Genomic DNA, 18451 nt, shown 5'->3' on the forward strand with positions numbered 1-18451 from the left:
TCCCTATCCCCTGTGTGAGTGTGTGTGTTCAGTGAATGTATGGGGTGTAATTAAAAGAAGGGGGATGGAGGGGAGCGGTGCTCCCCATCCTGCCTCTGTGGATATATGTGTATGTGGTGTAATAGGCTGGAGGGTGTAAGTGAAGATACACCCTCCGGGGGGTGGCATGTTGAGGTGTGATTAAAATTGGAGGGATTAGTAGGGTAACTAGAGGTGGGAGTACCGCCCCCACGCCACTACATAGTGACACAGGTGGCGGCCCCCTCCACCCCCAGTCCCACCATCCAGCCCCCCAAGGGTTGGGTATGGGTGTGTGGTGCATATTGTGAATGGGCCAGACCAGCTGGGAGTGAGGTGAAGTGTACATGTAGGAGGCCTGTTCGGTGTGAGCCGGGCCCGTCCGCATGGCGGGCCACGCGAGATGGTAGATGGTGCAGACGGGCAAGCGGCACTGTGGGCCCCGGAGCAGCAAAGCCGGAGACCCCCCCCACGGCACCCCCCAGACCGCGACGGCCCCGCGGAGCACGGCGGCACCCCCCACCCCCGGGCGCAGCCAGGCACCAACCCCGTCCCCCGGTGCCCCAGGGGGCGACCCCCGCCCCCCGCCGCCAAGGAGAGCGGCCGAGCAGGGGGGAGGCCCGTGCCCGCACCAGGGCCAGCACAGGCCCACCCGGCGCCACGACACAACACCCACAACTATTCTCACACTTGATAAGTCAAAAGTTTCTTTGTAAAATGTCTCTTTGAACAGCTGATTTGCAAGGTAGTATGGGCCAGAGTGTGGAACTATTATAAAACCATCATGAGTAGAAGCAGTTTGTAGGTATTATTTGTCAAACAAGTGGACAACAAAACCACACAAAACAATAATAAATATACATGTACTGTAAATAAGAGAAAATAACACAAAATGACATTAAAAAAACCCCACAAAACAACAACAAAAACACATAAAACAGTGAAAACATAAAATAATACACAAAATGACAACAAATAGTTCTACGTTTCTAGAATGGTCCCACCATTATGTTGAGTTTTATTACAGTAAGACAAATATTAGACTTGTCTTGGGTTCACCCTGCCTTCCACCATTATTTATTAGTGAGGATGCATAGCATCCAAAATATTGTTTTATGTGTACTTTATAATTACTATTAAATGATAATTTTTAGTCTGATAACTCGTCTCTCAGATTTTCTCAACGTACAAAATACTAAGGACACTAGCACTTTCTTCTAGTGTTTTCAAAAGTTTAATGGCTATTCATTAATTGGCAAAACTGAATCAAAACGTTCTTATTAAACGTTCACACCAAAACGTTTCAGGCATCTAAATCGTGCCTCACACCCTTAGTTGGATGCTTGTGCTCATTGAATCAGACGCTTGTCACCAGCGTCGAAGATGGTGCGTCCAAACAAGCTGAGAAGGGAGCACGTCGAGGGGAGGGGCTTCTCTGTTGCCGGTGGTGTTCATATAATTGATGATATTGTGGTGATCGGTTCCGTTCATAATTCACCCAGTGACTGAAGTGGTGGGGAACAATGTGTTGAGAAGGCTGTGTTTCCAGTGGGATGTATTTTGGTGTGACTCAGTGTGTGCACTGTGATGTTAGAGAGCTATAGAGAAGTGTGGTGAATGGAGAATAAAGGTTGGAGTTCTTTGCTGAAAACGCCGCCTCCACCTCATCGGCTGTACAATATCAACAGAGTGGCTTGTCTTTATTTGTGCCCTGGCGCCGCTTCTGGATTCACCAGAGCTGCGCTTGGACGAGTGTCGCTTTCAGCGCTACTTCCGTCTCTCCCGTGCCCAGTTTGATGACCAGCTGACCCGCATTGGCACTCGCATCTCCCACCAGAACACCAACAACAGGCACTCTATGCCAGCATTGGTCGACGCACCGCGATATGCCCCAAAAGTTCAACAATCCCAACTCCAGCGTTGTCCCCACATCAAAAGCTTGAAATCTCAAAACGCACAGCGTCTGCTGTGCTAAAAAGCTTCAAAACGCGCCGCAGAGGAAGCGCGGGATACGCAGCGGGACCTCTGACGCTCCTAGAAGCGCGTCCACCATGTATTGTCAATGTAAACCTGATGCTGGCTTCAATCCCGCATTGTGCACGGCCATGTCCATATTACGTGCATTGTCAGCAACAATAGCGATGCCGTGGTTGGGTTTTTTAAGCTCCCAGTCAGTAACAGTCGTCTGTAAAACCTCAGCTATGTTTGTCCATGTGGGACTCAAAAAGTGGGCTAGTCTGTAGTACAGCACTTTCCATTTTCCAGTCATTGTTGATTGTGTGGGCTGTAATTGTGATGTCCAACCATCTATTGTTTTGGCGATTATTTCTGCAGGATCTGTACAACCTTGCTCTTGGACTCTCCATAGAGGTTCGGGATCACTGTGTGGGTAAAATGCCTGCGTGAGTCGCCAAAATCCTTGATTTTCTACCACAGAAAATGGTCTCATATCTGCTGCGATGAAAACACCTATGTCTCTTGTTATTGTTGTGGCTCTAGCGCTCGACTGTGGAAGTTGATGTCCGAATGCGTTTTTCAGCGTTGTCTGGTTTGTTAGTGTTTTCTTCACAGGTACTTTGATTTGAGTACCAAGCTGTGGTGGTGCTGTATATAGTCTCTGCATCGTGCTTGTATTATCCGCCATGTACGGCATTATTTTTGTACAATTCTTGCATATTGTTTGTGTCGTATCGGTCACTCTATTGCCATTTATGATTTCTGCCAGGTACCCAAAGTGCTGCCAAACAAACGATTTGAAAGTGGCGGTGGCATCTTCAATGGTAATACTGGTATTTTCTGATGTCATTGTGACTGCTTGCTGCTTCCCCTCCTCCTCCTCCTTTAGGTTCTGGCAGGCTAGACTTGCAAAGGCGTTTTACTGCCCCCACAGGTCACAAATAGAAGTTTGAATTGCTCATATCTTGTGAGAAAGATTTTTAACGCGACAAGAAAAATTGTCGAGTTTAATCTCACAAGATTTTGTGGCACGAGATCTCGTCACACCCCTAATAGTTTAATGTATTATCAATACTGACTGAGGGATTATATTGACTCCAAGTGGTTATACTGACTCTGAGGGGTAATTCTAACTTTTCTTGAAGAAATGCGGTTTGTCGAGTTTTAGTTGGATAACGGTGACTCTGATCTGGATAAACTGAGTGCACAAGATAAATAGAGGAGTGATGAAACAATGGAGGTAGATTTGTGTCTTTATTCAATAAAAAACCTTTTCAATCAAAACAAAAATCACTTCAATAAAAAAAAATGTTTCAATCAAAAAAAGTTTATGTACGGTACTACCCAAAACATGGCCCAAATACAAAAAAGGTGATTTCAATAAAAAAAAACCTTTCACTCGAAAACAACTTTTTCAATCACAAAAAGTGTACTTTTATCAAAAACACATTTTCAATCAAAAAGTGTTCAAATGAATTTTTTTGGGTCTCAAATATTTTTTATTTTTGATTTAAGTAAATCGTTTTTTGATTGAAATGTTTTTTTTTTAATATTTTGAATGAAGTGATTTTTGTTTTGATTGAAACATTTTTGTTTATTTTTATTGAATAATAAAAATCTACCTCCATATGGAACAAGAGCCTAAACTAGATGTCTGTGGCACCACAAATCGAACAGTACAGTTTTGAGATCAATTCGCTGAAACACTCAGACCGTGCTTTTCCTGCTCAGAATAACTTTAGATCTATGATTGATGCTCCTTGCTCCTACCTTGAAGCTGCTTTGCAAAGCAATAGACATCAAACAGTTCATCGGGAGACCTATTGCCGTAGTTACGGACTCCAGGTGAGTCCTCACGGTCGCCATAGCAACCAGGCCGAGGCGACTGGATGGGATAACTGCGGAGAAAAAAAGAGACGACAGAGACAAAGAAGAAGCGACGTTAATAAAGAAAAAAAAATCACTATAACTGATGAGACTTTCATGTAAAGTACATCAAAAGCAATAATAAAAATTAACACCATCCGCTTCAGATACACTAAGCATCCTTTCACGGATAGTCAGCATACATTTTTAGCGCATAACAAAAAAAAAAAAAAACTCATTAGTATTCCCTGAAAGCTGCTCGAACAACACCAAGAGGAACAACATTCACTAAGTGGCACGACAACCCCTGCAAACAGTGGAAAACACTTCAACAGATAAACAAGCTCCTCTCTTTTAATTACTTCCCTCTCAGTGTGATGCACAGCATAATTACCCAAATGTTTTACTTTGAATTGCTCTGAAATTTGTTTAATGTTCTGGCAGTAGAAAGGACACCAGAACTGTTTGCGGTATGTGAAGACAGAAAGGAGGAGAACAAGGAGAAGGAGGAGGAAGAGGCAGGAAGTCAAAGAGATGTTAAAAGAAGCAGGGATGTGTTCCTGTGGGGGTCAGAAAACAGCAATCTATATTTAGGATTCAACCGCGCAATTATTTTTACAAGACGATTGATTCCAACAGGACCAGGTCGCAAGCAAAACGGCTGATTTAAAGATGAGAATGGACATACATGGGCTATTAAATGTAGATACACACCTACACAATGATGTCCGAAAGAGGTGTGTTTGAAAATAAACATAAACCTGCAGGGACGTTGTAAAACACTGTTTCTATTAGAATATATAACAAGAATTATTATCTACTGTTGTCAGTCCCTGGCCCCAGTCATTCTCCTGTGGCTCCATGGTTGATGCAAAAAATGGCTGATATCTATATTTTTTTCCCCCTCTAGAATAATTGGACGCTTTGGTCCCAGCCGATGTGCAGTGTGAGCCTCCTGGATCTGTACCAATTAAACTGCTCCCGCATGAAAACAATGGCCACGTAGGATGAAGGAAGAGGAGAACAGCAGGAAAGGAAGGAAGCTACGCAGGGAAACTACGTACAATCTATAGTATGAACCAATATTCCACCCAGTGACCATTCTGGAGCAACAGCAGTTTGACATGAGGTGATGTTTCACTCTGTCTGCTTGAAGACTTATCATCCATTACTCCATTACCACAAGAGAATAAATACCCACTTGCAACCCTAACCATCGCCAAAAAAACTATACTCATAAACCGGAAATCCAGAGCTAATATTACTATCCCACAATGGAAAAACGTACTATCAGACCACATCTCCAACACAATTGTTACAATAGACACTCCTCAATTCAAAACCACACTCATACACTTCCTAGAAGACTAGTTGGTCAGTTCCTCTGGTGTTCCATGACACACGCACGCACGCACGCACACACACACAGTACATTTGTAGATATCCACTCCTCACCTAGTGTCTCATTGTACTGTGTATGTACTGCATTATCTCTAAATATACTATATATACTGTTTTCGTCATGTCTTGTATGTTGCAATATAAAAAAATAAAAAAAAGAATAAAAAAGAGCGGCAGAAATGCTTTAAACAATTACTTGGGTTCAGGACTTAATCTTAATAAAATAAATTGCAAGAAGATTTAATAAACATTAATTTATAGCCTCACACTTAAACATTTTTCATTAACATCTCATCTCTGTGTGGTCCAAGAACATGACAAATGTTCAGTAAAGTTAATAAAAACCTTCACAAGGTTAAACTTTTAATGTGATTGAAAGAAGTCTTTCATTACTCTTTTTCAGTAACCAAATTAAAGGTTTCAACTCAGTAAAATAGTACAGGTTAGATTCTAGGGAAGTGTGATGAGCAGTTTTATCCATTTCCCTTGTTTATTCATTTCTGGCAAACAGTGAAAAAAAAGAGATGTAGAATAATCAATGTCTCATCTTGTGATTGTCTTTCTGTGTCTTACCAGTGACCTGTTCAACCATCACACTGCCCTTATTGGCAGAGATGGCAAATGCAGCACAACAGTCAACACTCCTCAGCAACGTAAGATAATAATGTATACAAATCTCAAAAGGATATTATTCCATTTATATCTGTTGCTCTTTTTACAATTTAAGAGTTGTAATTTCTGCTTATCAAGTCAATGACTATATTTGATTTGTAAGCTATAACAGTGGACTAATAGGTCAAAGAGGGGTTAAAAGGTGCAACAATCCTTTATGTGTTAAATCCTTATCGAAATTCGTTGACTTACATTGTTTTATATGATGTAAATAATTGTATATACAGTACTAGTGCAGTGCCCGTAGGAAGTATGTTTTGTTATAGAACATTGGAACATTGGTCCTACTCCAGAGTGATGATGTCATCCCTATGTTCCAATGTTCTAATGTTCTAATATTCTAACTGATGACATCATCACTGAGCTAGGACTGATGTCACTGTAGAACTAGGATGGATGGCATCATCAAGCAAGGACTGATGACATCATCACTGAGTCCGTTGACTCAAGAGGTGGGGCGTGCGGTTGGGGGTGTTGCGTCCAAATAAATCTGACGTTGCACACCCACCCAAGCAGCAGCCATGTTGAAACTCTCAGGTCAGTTTGATCCTGATCCGCAGAGATATTTGAGGAACACACACACACACATGCACGCATGCACACGCACACACACACACAGACAGAGATTCTTTGCTTTTATAGAGATATTGTATATTTACTTGTTTAAGGGCAAGTAGTTGTATATCCATTTTAAATCCAAATATCTAACAATAGAGTGAAGGTTTAACCACATTTCTCAGTATACCTTGTAGATCTGTAGAATGTAGAAAGTCTATTTCAAGACCATCATACCCATGCATATGATGGCTTGTATGTGATGGTTTGCTGGGTTTTATGTGTTGCTATGGTGACATGGCAAAGGATATATCTTGTTCTTGATACAGCCAATTTTATCACACAAAGACCCTTTTTATTGCGGACATGACATTGCATCACATTGATAACCATGGCAACAGTAAATCAGTTCTTTCGAGAAAATGTCCAACAGCAACAAAGCAAAAAAAACAAAACAAAAAAGGATACAATTGTGAGTCTTTTATACAGAAAGCAAAGAAAAGTGTTAAAAGCCTCACCGAACGGTCTGGTCAGACAGCCAGCCTGCGTCACAGTTCTCATAGCCGTCAGAGAAGGTTGCCTGCAGCTGTCCTGGCGTTGCGATAGCAGCTGAATTCTCCTGGCACACTCGCTTGGCATCAGCAAAGGACAGGGCATAGCGGTCGTGAGGGGCCCGGTAGTGAAACACCACGCCTTCAGTAGAGGGACAGAAAATGACACTTAGTAGAACTTTCCTGAAAGTGACCACATGGATTTGTGACCTACAACCTTGAAAACTGTGTGAATTGAAACTATTGAAAACACAAGAGCATAAACACAGGCACCAAAAGACAAAACCTCAACATGTATTAGTGTTGGCATCCATCTGTGCATGAGGAAACGGCAGCAGACGGGTTCAGCAACCTTTGCTAGTTGGCCATGTTTGCAGAGGTGAATGTAACAAATTACACGTTTCTGTAATTGAGTTACTGTTTCTCTCTTTTTCTCTTTCTGCTGTTTGCACTGTTTCTTTTTAGGAGAGCGGCTATTTTTTTTTTATTTCGTTGTGCTTCTGAAAGAGGAACAATGACATACTTTTTTTAGTATATTTCTAAATGACTAATTTTACCTGTACTAAGTAATGTGTTACATTTCTACACCCAATCCTTACTGAGTAAAGTATCATTTTTATTTTATTCTATTTGTTTTAAAATGACCAACTACAAAAAAATGAAATGACCAGACAACAATCAAATGTATTAAATAATAGTCGACCAACCAGATTAAATGTAACGCACGGCACCAAAACAGCATTGAATACTGTTTATTTCCTCAGTTTTAGAGTTCATACATGTAGCTATACTTAGAGCCTGATAATTTTTTTATTTATTTATTTTGAATTTAATTCATTTGTATCATTTTATTAAAAAAAGAAAAATATTTTATTAAAAAATAATTTCTACATGAGACATTTACTGTATGCAAGGGAACCGTGGCAACCCTTATTACCTAAATCAAACATGGCGGGGGAGAAGTAAATAGTAACTTTTACATTGAGTACGTTTTAATTGAGCTACTTTTTACTTGTACTCGAGTATTTTATGTATGACTTACTTGTACTTGAGGAGAATATATCAATACTCTTTACACATGTTTTCTTACTGACGTCGAAAAGAGAGAGTGTGTCCTTGGATGCAACGTGTGACAAAATGCAAGGTTTTCTCTGCATTTGCACTACTAAGTATACTGTGCTGTGACCTAAGCACTCACCATGGAATAAAAAGGAAGCCTTTCAAATAATGAGACACTACTTTGAAGTAGAAATATTGGCAGCCACAGTGAGAGCTGAAGAAAAGTGGACAGGAATACAGAAAAAATGAGGTTAAAAATGGGAGGTGAAAAGTGGTACCGGATGAGACACAAACCCCTGAGCTTTGAGATGAGCGTATATCCTACTTTAAAAGGAATGGTGCTGTTTCAGAGGTGTCTGTGTTCTGCTCCCTCACCTCCTACCTCTGTCTGTCGCTCACACAGACCAATGACCCATAGGGAATATAGATACTCTACTGATCCCCCTGGAGGAAATTCAGGTAAAACTATCCAGCAACACTAAAACCAGTATGTGTCTGGCCACTAATACGGATTCTTTGTCTCCACCACCTTTGTTCAATGGTGTGATAGATATTCCTCTGAGACCCAGAGGCAATTTAGGTGAAAGTGCTCCAGGGTTTGGGGGTGGGAAGCAAGTGAGACAGTGATTGTAGCTCCATGACACATTTGTACACAGTTTCCACAATCCAAGCAGTCAATGTGGAAAATTCTATCAGATTTTTTACTAAATTATTGAAATTTTTTTTTAAATGAAACAGAATTTTGCTTTGTTTTTCTGTTATTTCTAATCACCTAATTTTTCCTCCCCATTACTTTGAGAGGTAGGATTTTAGATGGAAAGACATGCAAGACAAAATGCACACCAGAGAAAAATCTAGTGTGCTAAATGGCTAATATTTCATCTCTATTTTAACTACATCTCTGCATCTTCCTGACTAGATCTCAGGGGGAGAAAAGGCTGGAAGACAATGTGACTATATATAATGTAGCACTGCTACAATGAGGACATGTACACACCAGTGATTCCTTTGAACGATAATGATTGTGCCTAGCACTCAGCACATTACCTTAATATGTCCTTTGAAGGAAACAGAAAAAACCTTTGCTGTAAAAGCAATGTTACAAACATTTATAAAATGCTATTGGATTAATATGATTCTTTTGAGGCAGTTCTGAAAGGCAAAATTTCCCAAAAGGTGCAAAAAAAAAAAAAAAACCCTCTAAATGTGCAAAAGGGTGTAAAGCTCTGAGCAAAACCATTAGACTACTAATCTTTAAAACCATGTTAGGTATAGTGCTGTCACCATTTTCAAAAACTATATATCAATACATCGCACAACCCAAGTTACACCTTTTGTTTAAACATGATAAAAATGTATATCTCATTCATGTTTCCAATAATAATCCAGATTCTGGAGGGTCATTGTCCTTTTACACTTCTCTGCCACCATTTTACTTGAATCTAATGAATGTGTAATCATTTAACTGCCAAAGGGCTAATAGAAAACAATTCACTACATTCATTTTTTTTTTATAAAAGCAGGGACACATCTAAAGCATACAGTACAGTCGCTCTTCAGAACCAGAATTCAGGAACTTTTAGGTGAAAGGCAGTAGCCTACACGAGAATTTTTTTTATATATCCAACATTATTATGTACTACACCTACATATCATACAGGTATATCATAATGTTTACATTCAATATTCAGTCAAAGAAGCAAAATTATTATTTTGGCTGAATGCCAGAATGGCAGCAAATATTAAAGATTAAACCGGGGCTTTCGCCTTTATTGGTCATATACTGTATGTTATTACAGACATGAAATTTGTCCTCTGCATTTAACCAATCCCTGAGGAGCAGTTTATCTGTGGGATAAATGAGGAAATGACAATGTTTTGAACCTTGTAGTGAAAAAACAGAACAGTAGTTTGAATTCGTATCAAAATAAGAATGAATTGGCTTCACATATACAGTATATCAATAAAGGTTCTTGATAATCTAGGTGTAAAGCTGTCGATCGAGTGATGCTGAAGCTTTGCTGCTTCTCAGAGGTGTTTCATCCTCGATGCTGAGATTCTTACTTCTTCTTCACATTTAATATTAAAGGCCCATGTTACGCTTAATCAACACCTCGCTCCAATTTGATGACGTGTTGCGTTCCCACTTTGATGACGAATTTGCACTGAGCTGGAGAAGCCACGCCTCCAGGAAGCTCTCTGCCGTGATTGACATGTAAACAGACACGCCCACAAAGGTGAGCATGTCAGCGTCCTTCGCGCAGTGCTATGTATGTATTTTCTACAGTCTATGTATGTACCAGCGAACGCCCCGCCCCCACACTCTGTCTCATGTTTATAAAACAGAATGAGCTCGGCTACGGAGCGGGTGGGAGGAGGGCGGGCCGTCCTCTGGCCCTACGTCACCGTGTGGGGAGGAGGAAGTCAGTGTCCCATCTATAGACACGCCCACTCATGAATATGCATAAGTAGGCCGCAAATCAGCCTGTTTGTGTAGAGTTGCTCAGAAAGTGACTTTTCAGAGGTTAAAACTCTGAAAAACAGGCGAGTTTGGGAAAATAAACCACAAATACTATGTTTTTGGGGTTCTTAGAACAAATGGAGATGGGTGAAAAATAGCATTACATGGGACCTTTAAACTCACAGACAATGGCCGCAAATGCAATCAATATTATTGCGTTTTACCAGTTGATTCATTGCCAACTGACATGTGAATACAATGAAAACGAACCAGGAATTTAAGAAGAAAGACGAAGTAAGAGTCAATTTTAAGTGATTGCAGGAAAGGAGGAGCATCCCATCAAAGATTAGCATCTCACAAATGAGCAGTGTGGATTAATATGATATGGATATGGCTGAGCGGGATTAATATGTGCTAATTAACATGGTGAGGACACAGTGGAATTATTGCAGAGACGGCTGTGGTTCACCATCTAGCGTGACTGTCAATTAAGCCTAACCCCAGGAGATGGTTAGTGCTCGCCGGTGGGGTAAATGGTTTCTCTTTGACGAAGATGTGTTCATGGCATATATTAAATAACTGGCCAAAAGCAACCAAAAAAAAAGGACTTAGGAAATGTAAAGTGCTCTTGAGAAGAAAGATGAGGTGCTCCACTCACTTGTGAAAGCTTGACAGCTTTTTTTTTTTAACTGAAATTAGCTAAATTAGAAGTAGGACAAAGCAACGGTACAAAAACACACATGCCTAATGTCCTTGAATGTTTTCAGGTGTTCAAAAGTGTGTCGAGTGCAGGCACTGAGTGGAGGATATCAGTGATGTATTGTAGCAGGTGGTGGCACCGTACAAAAATACTAACTTGAGTGCTGTCAGTTTTATTAGCTTTAGCTTAAATAGGAGCTAAATTGTGCCACAGTGCAGTGACTCTGCATTCCCTGTGGTCATGATGATAATGGCTTCTTAATAAAGATAGTGAGGGAATTGGGATGAATTTGATTTTGGCTAAAGTCCTCGGCCATGTTAATTGCATTTTCCTCCAGCTAGCTAGCTCCAGGTGCTTTGCAAATTTCACAAATCTTGGTCTCTTGGATAAACATAAAGCCACAAACGGTTTGTCCACACAATTCAATTCAATACTGGCTGACAACTCTGTGCTGGACTCCCACCTTATTGGTTTCATTAAGTTGATGAAGTTTATTGTGTACAGGTTTCCTCACCTTTACCCCCACTGTTATGCATTACACACAGGCAACACAGGTTGTAATGATTGTATTATTCTAATATGGTAAACAAGGTTATTAATATTCACTGTGGCAGACCTTAACAATGATGTGGAAGGTTACACAAAGAAACAGAAGTGCAGCAGCTAGTTTAGTTTAAGCTCAATGATGCCAAATGCAGAAAACCACAAGACAATGAACCAGTAAAGACACAATGGCCACAAGTGCCACAATGATGAGAATAATCTGTGAGGAAAGGAGAGGATTTACTTAGTCTCTCACTCAAACATATTGCCACGTCTACATGGGAGCTTTAATTTCTCTTTAAAGCGGAATAAAAGTTCATTCATCTTTAATCTGACCTTGCAAACAATTCCTAATTCTTATTTAATTCTGAATTAAACTTAATTCCAAATTAGGAGGCTGGTTTATTTCGTCTTTAATTCTGAATTAAATAATTCCACTTTCTTGTAAACACTTAACAACACTTAAATCCGCTTAAAGTTAATTCCGGTCGTTCTGCCAATGTACGACCTGCGGCAATGACGCGCTGGGTGACGACGACATAATCCAACATGGCCACCCGGAATGAAGCCGACACTGTTTAATAAGAGCCTTAAAAGACACGGATACAATGAATAAAGGGGATGGATGGATGCATAAACGTGGACTTTCACACATGGAGATCAGAAAACAGGTTTAAAGGAAGTAAAATAATTTGTTACATTTCAACACCCAACCGTTACTGAGTAGATTATATTTTTTTAGTTTTAAGATGATCAACGGACATTATTAAACTACAAAAAATGAAATGACCAGAGAACAGTCTAATGCATCACATCATAGCCGACAAATTAGATTAAACGTAATGCACTGCACCAAAAGTAGCATTGAATGGAGGTTATTTTTCTCAGTTTTAGAGTTCATAAATGTAGAGCCTGATAATTTTTTTTAATTTGAATTCAATTCATTGGTGTTATTCTTATTATTTTTGTAATGCACATTTTAGCAAACCTTTTATTTTATACTGATGCCTTTGTGGAAAAAAATGAAGTTCCAATTGGCAATATTTATTACCAAAAATAAACAAGGGGGGTGAAAGTAACTAGTAACATTTACTTTGAATACTATTTGAGTTACTTTTTACATGTAGTTGAGTATTTTACATATAACTTACTTGTACTTGAGTACAATTTCAATTAAGTAACGGTATATCAGTACTCTTTACACCTCTGCATATAAATATAAGTGGATGGATTGTGTTGTGGTTTTTAAATTAACATACCAACTGCTCTTATATACAGTACTTGCATAGCTGTGCACACGAAAAAGACAGGGATGAAAGCAAATGTGATCAAGTGTGTTTATGATAGATGTAATGTGGGAAAGAATATAAAACGTAGAGAGGGGAATATGAGAAAAAATCAGAAGAAAACTGCAGCAGAGACTTTTCAATCAAAATCAAGCATTTAGAATCTTTCTTTCATAGTGTGAAAATGAATCCATCACGGTTGTTAAATTTTAACAAAAAGGGAACAAAAGGACAAACAAACTACACATTAAACTGTTGCGTTGATATGAAATGTTCCACGTTTACTTTCATTGAGCATTGATGAGCTGTGTTTCTTTGGGAGTTTGTCCCTTTCTTTCAGTTGAATGACTAATTGAATTCAACATTTCAGTCATCTTTGTGCTTTTGTCTGTACAAAATTGATGTTTGAAAATACCTGTGACTTCCAGTGGAACTGTGTCCTGCTCATCATTGATGCCGACCACCACCTCACAGCGGTACAGGCCGGAGTCGCTGGAGCGTAGCCCAATCAAAGCCAAGCTGGCATTGTAGCGATTCTTATTGTATCCAGGCAGCGACACCCGACCCTGAAAAGCCTTTTTTACCTGAGAGAGGGAACGGAGCAGCAGAGGCAGAAAAACCCAATTAAAACCTTACAGGGCGAACCATATTCCTCAAAATCACAGAGTGAAAGGATTCATTCTCTACCTTCACCACATTATCTTTCGCCACCAGGACCGACTGTTCCTTCTGCAGACCGTCAGAGCCCCTCTGGCCCCAGACCTTGGTCCACTTGATCCTGGGGGGCTCGTGAGATGAGCCATTGGTGTGGCGTAGGGTGAAGATGCACGGGAGCAGAACGGTATTAGAAAGCTCCTCAGTAATGGTTTGATGGGTCACCTTCCGCATATTCACCACTGTGTCTGCGTAGGTTACGCCTGAAAGGAGAGACGGGAAGAGGAGCCATCAATCAAAGCTGTCTTTGTAAATGAAGCCACAGACCTTTGTTCTTCATCACATCCTCATCACTTCTACTGGAGGACGACATGTGCTTCATCTCCAGCCGTCTTTGTTCAATGACATTCACCTTCTTGTGAAGCAAGAGGGCAAAAAATAGGAGCCCATTGTGGCTCTTATTATTGGTTATTGGTCATTGATTCTGTTGTCATTTTTGTGCAGCCTGAACAGTGGGAGGCGGGGTGAGACCATGGATGGAAAACATCAAAAGGCCTTTCATAAGCCATACGTCAACCATGGATGTGCTTTTTAGGATCAATATCAGAACATCTTTCTGCTGTCTACCGCCACAGTGGCAGATACACATATTACCTTTGTCAAAACTACACATGAGAAAGTAGCTGTAGACAAAAAGGCCTAATTATAATAAATGGTGTACCAAAGGAAATCCACCTTTTCCGTCAACGAAATACTGCAATTTTCTCAATTTCTCACTGCTGTGTTGTCTACCAAGCATATGCTGAGTTGGCAGGGGCAGGCAGAGCGTTGTCATCCTAGTGGTGAAAACTTTTCATGACAGTTTTCCTTTGAAATTGAAAAAATACAATTCTTAATGTAATGTACATAATATACAGACATTTTAAGTGCTATAAAACAGTGACTGTACAAAATATATATGAATGCTTTTGTTGTTCTTTTAAAACATATATTAATAAAGTAATTTTTTGGCCCTCGAGTCATGTGACTTGGTTCTTCTTTTGTTGCGCAATTCTTCTTCACAATGTAAATAGTAAATCATTCATGTATGGTACTGCAGCAAAAATGAAGCAGAAAGCGGCCGCCGGCCTGATTTTATTATGAATTTGCAACATTAATCTAAAAATGACACGGTTAGCCTCACAGAACAAAAAAAGTAAAAAGAAATCAGGGCGGAGCTGCTGTTTTCATGTAAATATGTTACATTTTATTTTTTACTGTTTAGTTTTACTGTTTTGGACTAAATGCTGAGATTCATTGGATTTGTCAATGTCTTAGGAATATTTTGAGGCCACTTCTGATGGAATATATGGATTCAGTAAGACATCGCATTGCGTTAAAGGTGAAGAGCGCTGGCTTGTTTATGTCAAGTTTGACAAAATAATTGACTGTGTTGGCTGTGTGGTTTATATGGTTAAAAATGGAAGGGTCTAAGCTTTCAAACGATATACGATACTTGTGGCTGTTCTTGAGAAGCATTTAATCCTTTAAGAGCATGAATAAGCGTTAAACTGACTTTAGACAACTACATTTATATGACAGATCCAATGTCACATTGACTGAAATGACAGAGGTGGCTCATTCACACTCCAGCACAAACTCCTTAAATGAGCAGTTGTTCAGCCTATCGTCGCTGAGCTCCGGTTGCATCTGTTTACCATCTGTACTCAGAACATGAACGAGGTTCACACCCTGGAACTTCTTTGTACACATCTTCATCAGTTACCATTCCCTTTCTTCTCATTTCTAAGAACACCGGCAACAACATGTCATGATGTCTAATCTAATTTGCCCCAAAGCCCAGCAGCAGTGCATGCATTTTCAATCAGTGATCTGTTGTTTAGTCACGCTGCTGGAGGCAATGACAGGCTGCCTGCTTGTTCACTCCTATAATAAACACACACATAGTTCAAAAGCTTTTTTTTTTTTAAGCTTTGAAACACAACAAACACTGATTTACACACTTTACAAACTATATGTATGTATATGTGTTTGACAATTCATTAATTAATTGAAAGAATCATTTCAGAGTGCAATGACACAATAACTTGGAGAATGAGCGGGGCCAGTGACTGACGTGCGTGCACTCTGTGCAGAAACCATGTTGTTTACAAATGTGACGCTTGAAAAATGGCAATGAATGAACCACTGTTAAGGCTCGTAAATAGTTATTTAAGGAAACTCACTTTAAGTACAGGTGAACGATTGTGGGACCCATGCAGCATTCCCAAAAACGAGTGGTCATCTGATGTGCGCTGCTGGCCTGATGTTCACTGGCCAGACATTTATACATATCTGATAGAAAAACCCAGTGTATAAACGAAAGAAAACCTAAAAGCATTAAGTCTCTAGATGATTATAACTGTTATGAACGGGCAGGTAGGCGGGCTGCTGTACTCCTGTTACCGAAGGTTTCTGGGAATTTCCGCTTATTCTGATTAGTTTCAACAGATGAGTTTCCATCTCTACATTAAGTCTCCTCCTCACTGTCCCACGTCTGCATATCAGTCCATTTACAGCTTTTTATGGTCACTTTTTACTGGATCCAGACTGAGATAGCGCTCCGTCTGCGCCCATGCACCATCACCTCAGCAGGTTGTTTTGCACCGAGCATGCACATGCATGCACCTAATTTAGCATGCATACGTCACACAAAATGGGTCTATATAACCCCTGTATAAATCTGCATGATCGGTGATGTTAAACAGACTGTGACTATACTCTGGGCACATGTCATGGAGGGCCCACCTTCTCCAGCTCCCCTGAGCCGTGGTAGAGGCCTGGCTCCCTTAAGTCCTACCTCCCAGCCCCCCATGAAGCTCCGCCCCTGACATGGTCCACATGAAGCCGTTTTTTAAAAAAATAAATGATTGTATGAATGCATGCACGCTCTCACGACTCGGGGATATCGTTTTTGGGGGACCTGACTGGTGTTCCAGGATTCTGGTGGGTCAACTTGCAGTGTTCTCCTCAGTGTCCAGGGTGCAGTTATGCATTATAATAAATGTTTCATTTTTTACATAAATAAAACATGCATAGTTGTCATGAACAGATTTCACCACACATAGTGTTTGCAGACATGGGAGGAGAAACAAATACTGCTCCAGGTTGTAGCTGTCAAATTAGACGAGGAAAAGACCTGTCTTAATATACTTCAGCAAAAGGAATTGGACTATTACACAGCAAAAATGTCATCAGTCAACATAAGGTATGAAATCTGTTACAGCTGTTACTTCATTAAAATCCATAATTCTAAAGTAATTACAAAGCACAATGCTTAAGTGAAATTATTCAACATTTGCATGTTTGAGGCGATGCATCAGCAAGAAGTTGAAACTTTTCAACACTAAAGCAAAGTTTAAACTCACCAAATCCACATGCATTGTGTGCTCACACCGTCAGTCAGGGTATGTGATGATGCCTTTCTTCTTTCATGTCAATACATTCATATTATGTCACCTTTTCCATCAAATATTGACATTGATACACCCCCTCTTCACCATTTTCAAACAGTGCAGTAAAAGGTACAAATTGTGATTAATTACGATGACAATGTGTTTCATAGCATGGGTCCATTTGAAATGTCAGTTTATTATTAACTGAGCTTGGATTGTGTTTATGACAACACATTGATCCTCGTTGTGTTTACAAAATGAAACCTTTTATTGCTTTTATTAAAAATTATCAGATTTAACTTAGTTAAAGCAGGCACAAAATAGTTGCTAAATATAATCACAATTATCAAAGTCTCTGCATTTCAAACAGAGAACTGAGTGTTAAAGCTCTGTCAGTCAATTGTGAAAATATTGCAGATTTACAATTAGATTTTCTGGAGTTTTTGGCCAGTCCCGGCTCTTATTATGAAAGAAAAAAGTGCTAGTTGGTTTTGTGTTTGTGTTTCACCTAAACAAGGTGTCGCTACTTCTTTTTTTAGATAGAATCACGAGTAAAATTGAAACAGAAAACCTCAGCTAAAGGCATACAGTACGCAGGTGAAGATGAACAATCAACACTTCACGTGTAACAGTGCAGTAGGACAACATGGTGAAGTGTATTCAGCTGCAGGAATTGGTCATTGGTTAAATACTTTGCAGGTAGTGATCATGGGAGTTGGAGTGTCGTACTTTCTCATTGAAATTAAAGTTTGTTATTTGAGAAGAACACTAAATCAAATTGTGTTACCCTACAAGGGGGAGAAAAAACAAAAAACAAAAAACAAAACCAGGTGCACTGTGCAGGTGGAATGTAAAGAATATATGTTGATATATAGTATATTCCTCTGCACTATTTTTGTTTGTGCAGCTCATCAGCAAATTAATGAAATGGATGTAAAGGTCAACACAAAAAGGGGCATCCTGTCCTGACTATAATTACACTGCAGATTGGTGGAACAGTGTTTTTACGAGGATCACAGGCACATCTCTGCATGAGTCGCCCAAGCTCTCCATCCTCCTCTCTGCTATTATAATGTTCACTCTGTCCTTTTCCATTCTTTTATCTCCTCCTCTTCCCTTGCAGTCGGACTACCTGCTGGCCATCAGATGAGTATTTCAACTCACTTCTTTCAATCATTTTGCTATTTTTCTCCTGGGAATCCTTTTTTTTTTTGGGTTGGATTTTTGCTGCTTTCGCCATATTTGAGTATTTTGTGGAGGTTTGTGGGGGTGATGTGTAGCCTGGAACAAATTCA

At 39.9% G+C, this 18451-nt stretch overlaps 1 protein-coding gene across 1 annotated transcript in view; it reads right to left on the reverse strand.

The window, feature by feature from the left end:
- ncanb (neurocan b) overlaps nucleotides 1-18451 on the reverse strand; it is a 224072-nt gene that overhangs the window by 131567 nt on the left and 74054 nt on the right. The window contains 4 exon segments of the mRNA XM_028443465.1: nucleotides 3745-3872; nucleotides 6987-7161; nucleotides 13484-13652; nucleotides 13756-13985. Coding sequence (XP_028299266.1) covers nucleotides 3745-3872; nucleotides 6987-7161; nucleotides 13484-13652; nucleotides 13756-13985 — 702 coding nt within the window.

Source organism: Gouania willdenowi, chromosome 4, assembly GCF_900634775.1.
Source record: "Gouania willdenowi chromosome 4, fGouWil2.1, whole genome shotgun sequence".
Lineage (NCBI taxonomy): Eukaryota > Metazoa > Chordata > Actinopteri > Blenniiformes > Gobiesocidae > Gouania > Gouania willdenowi.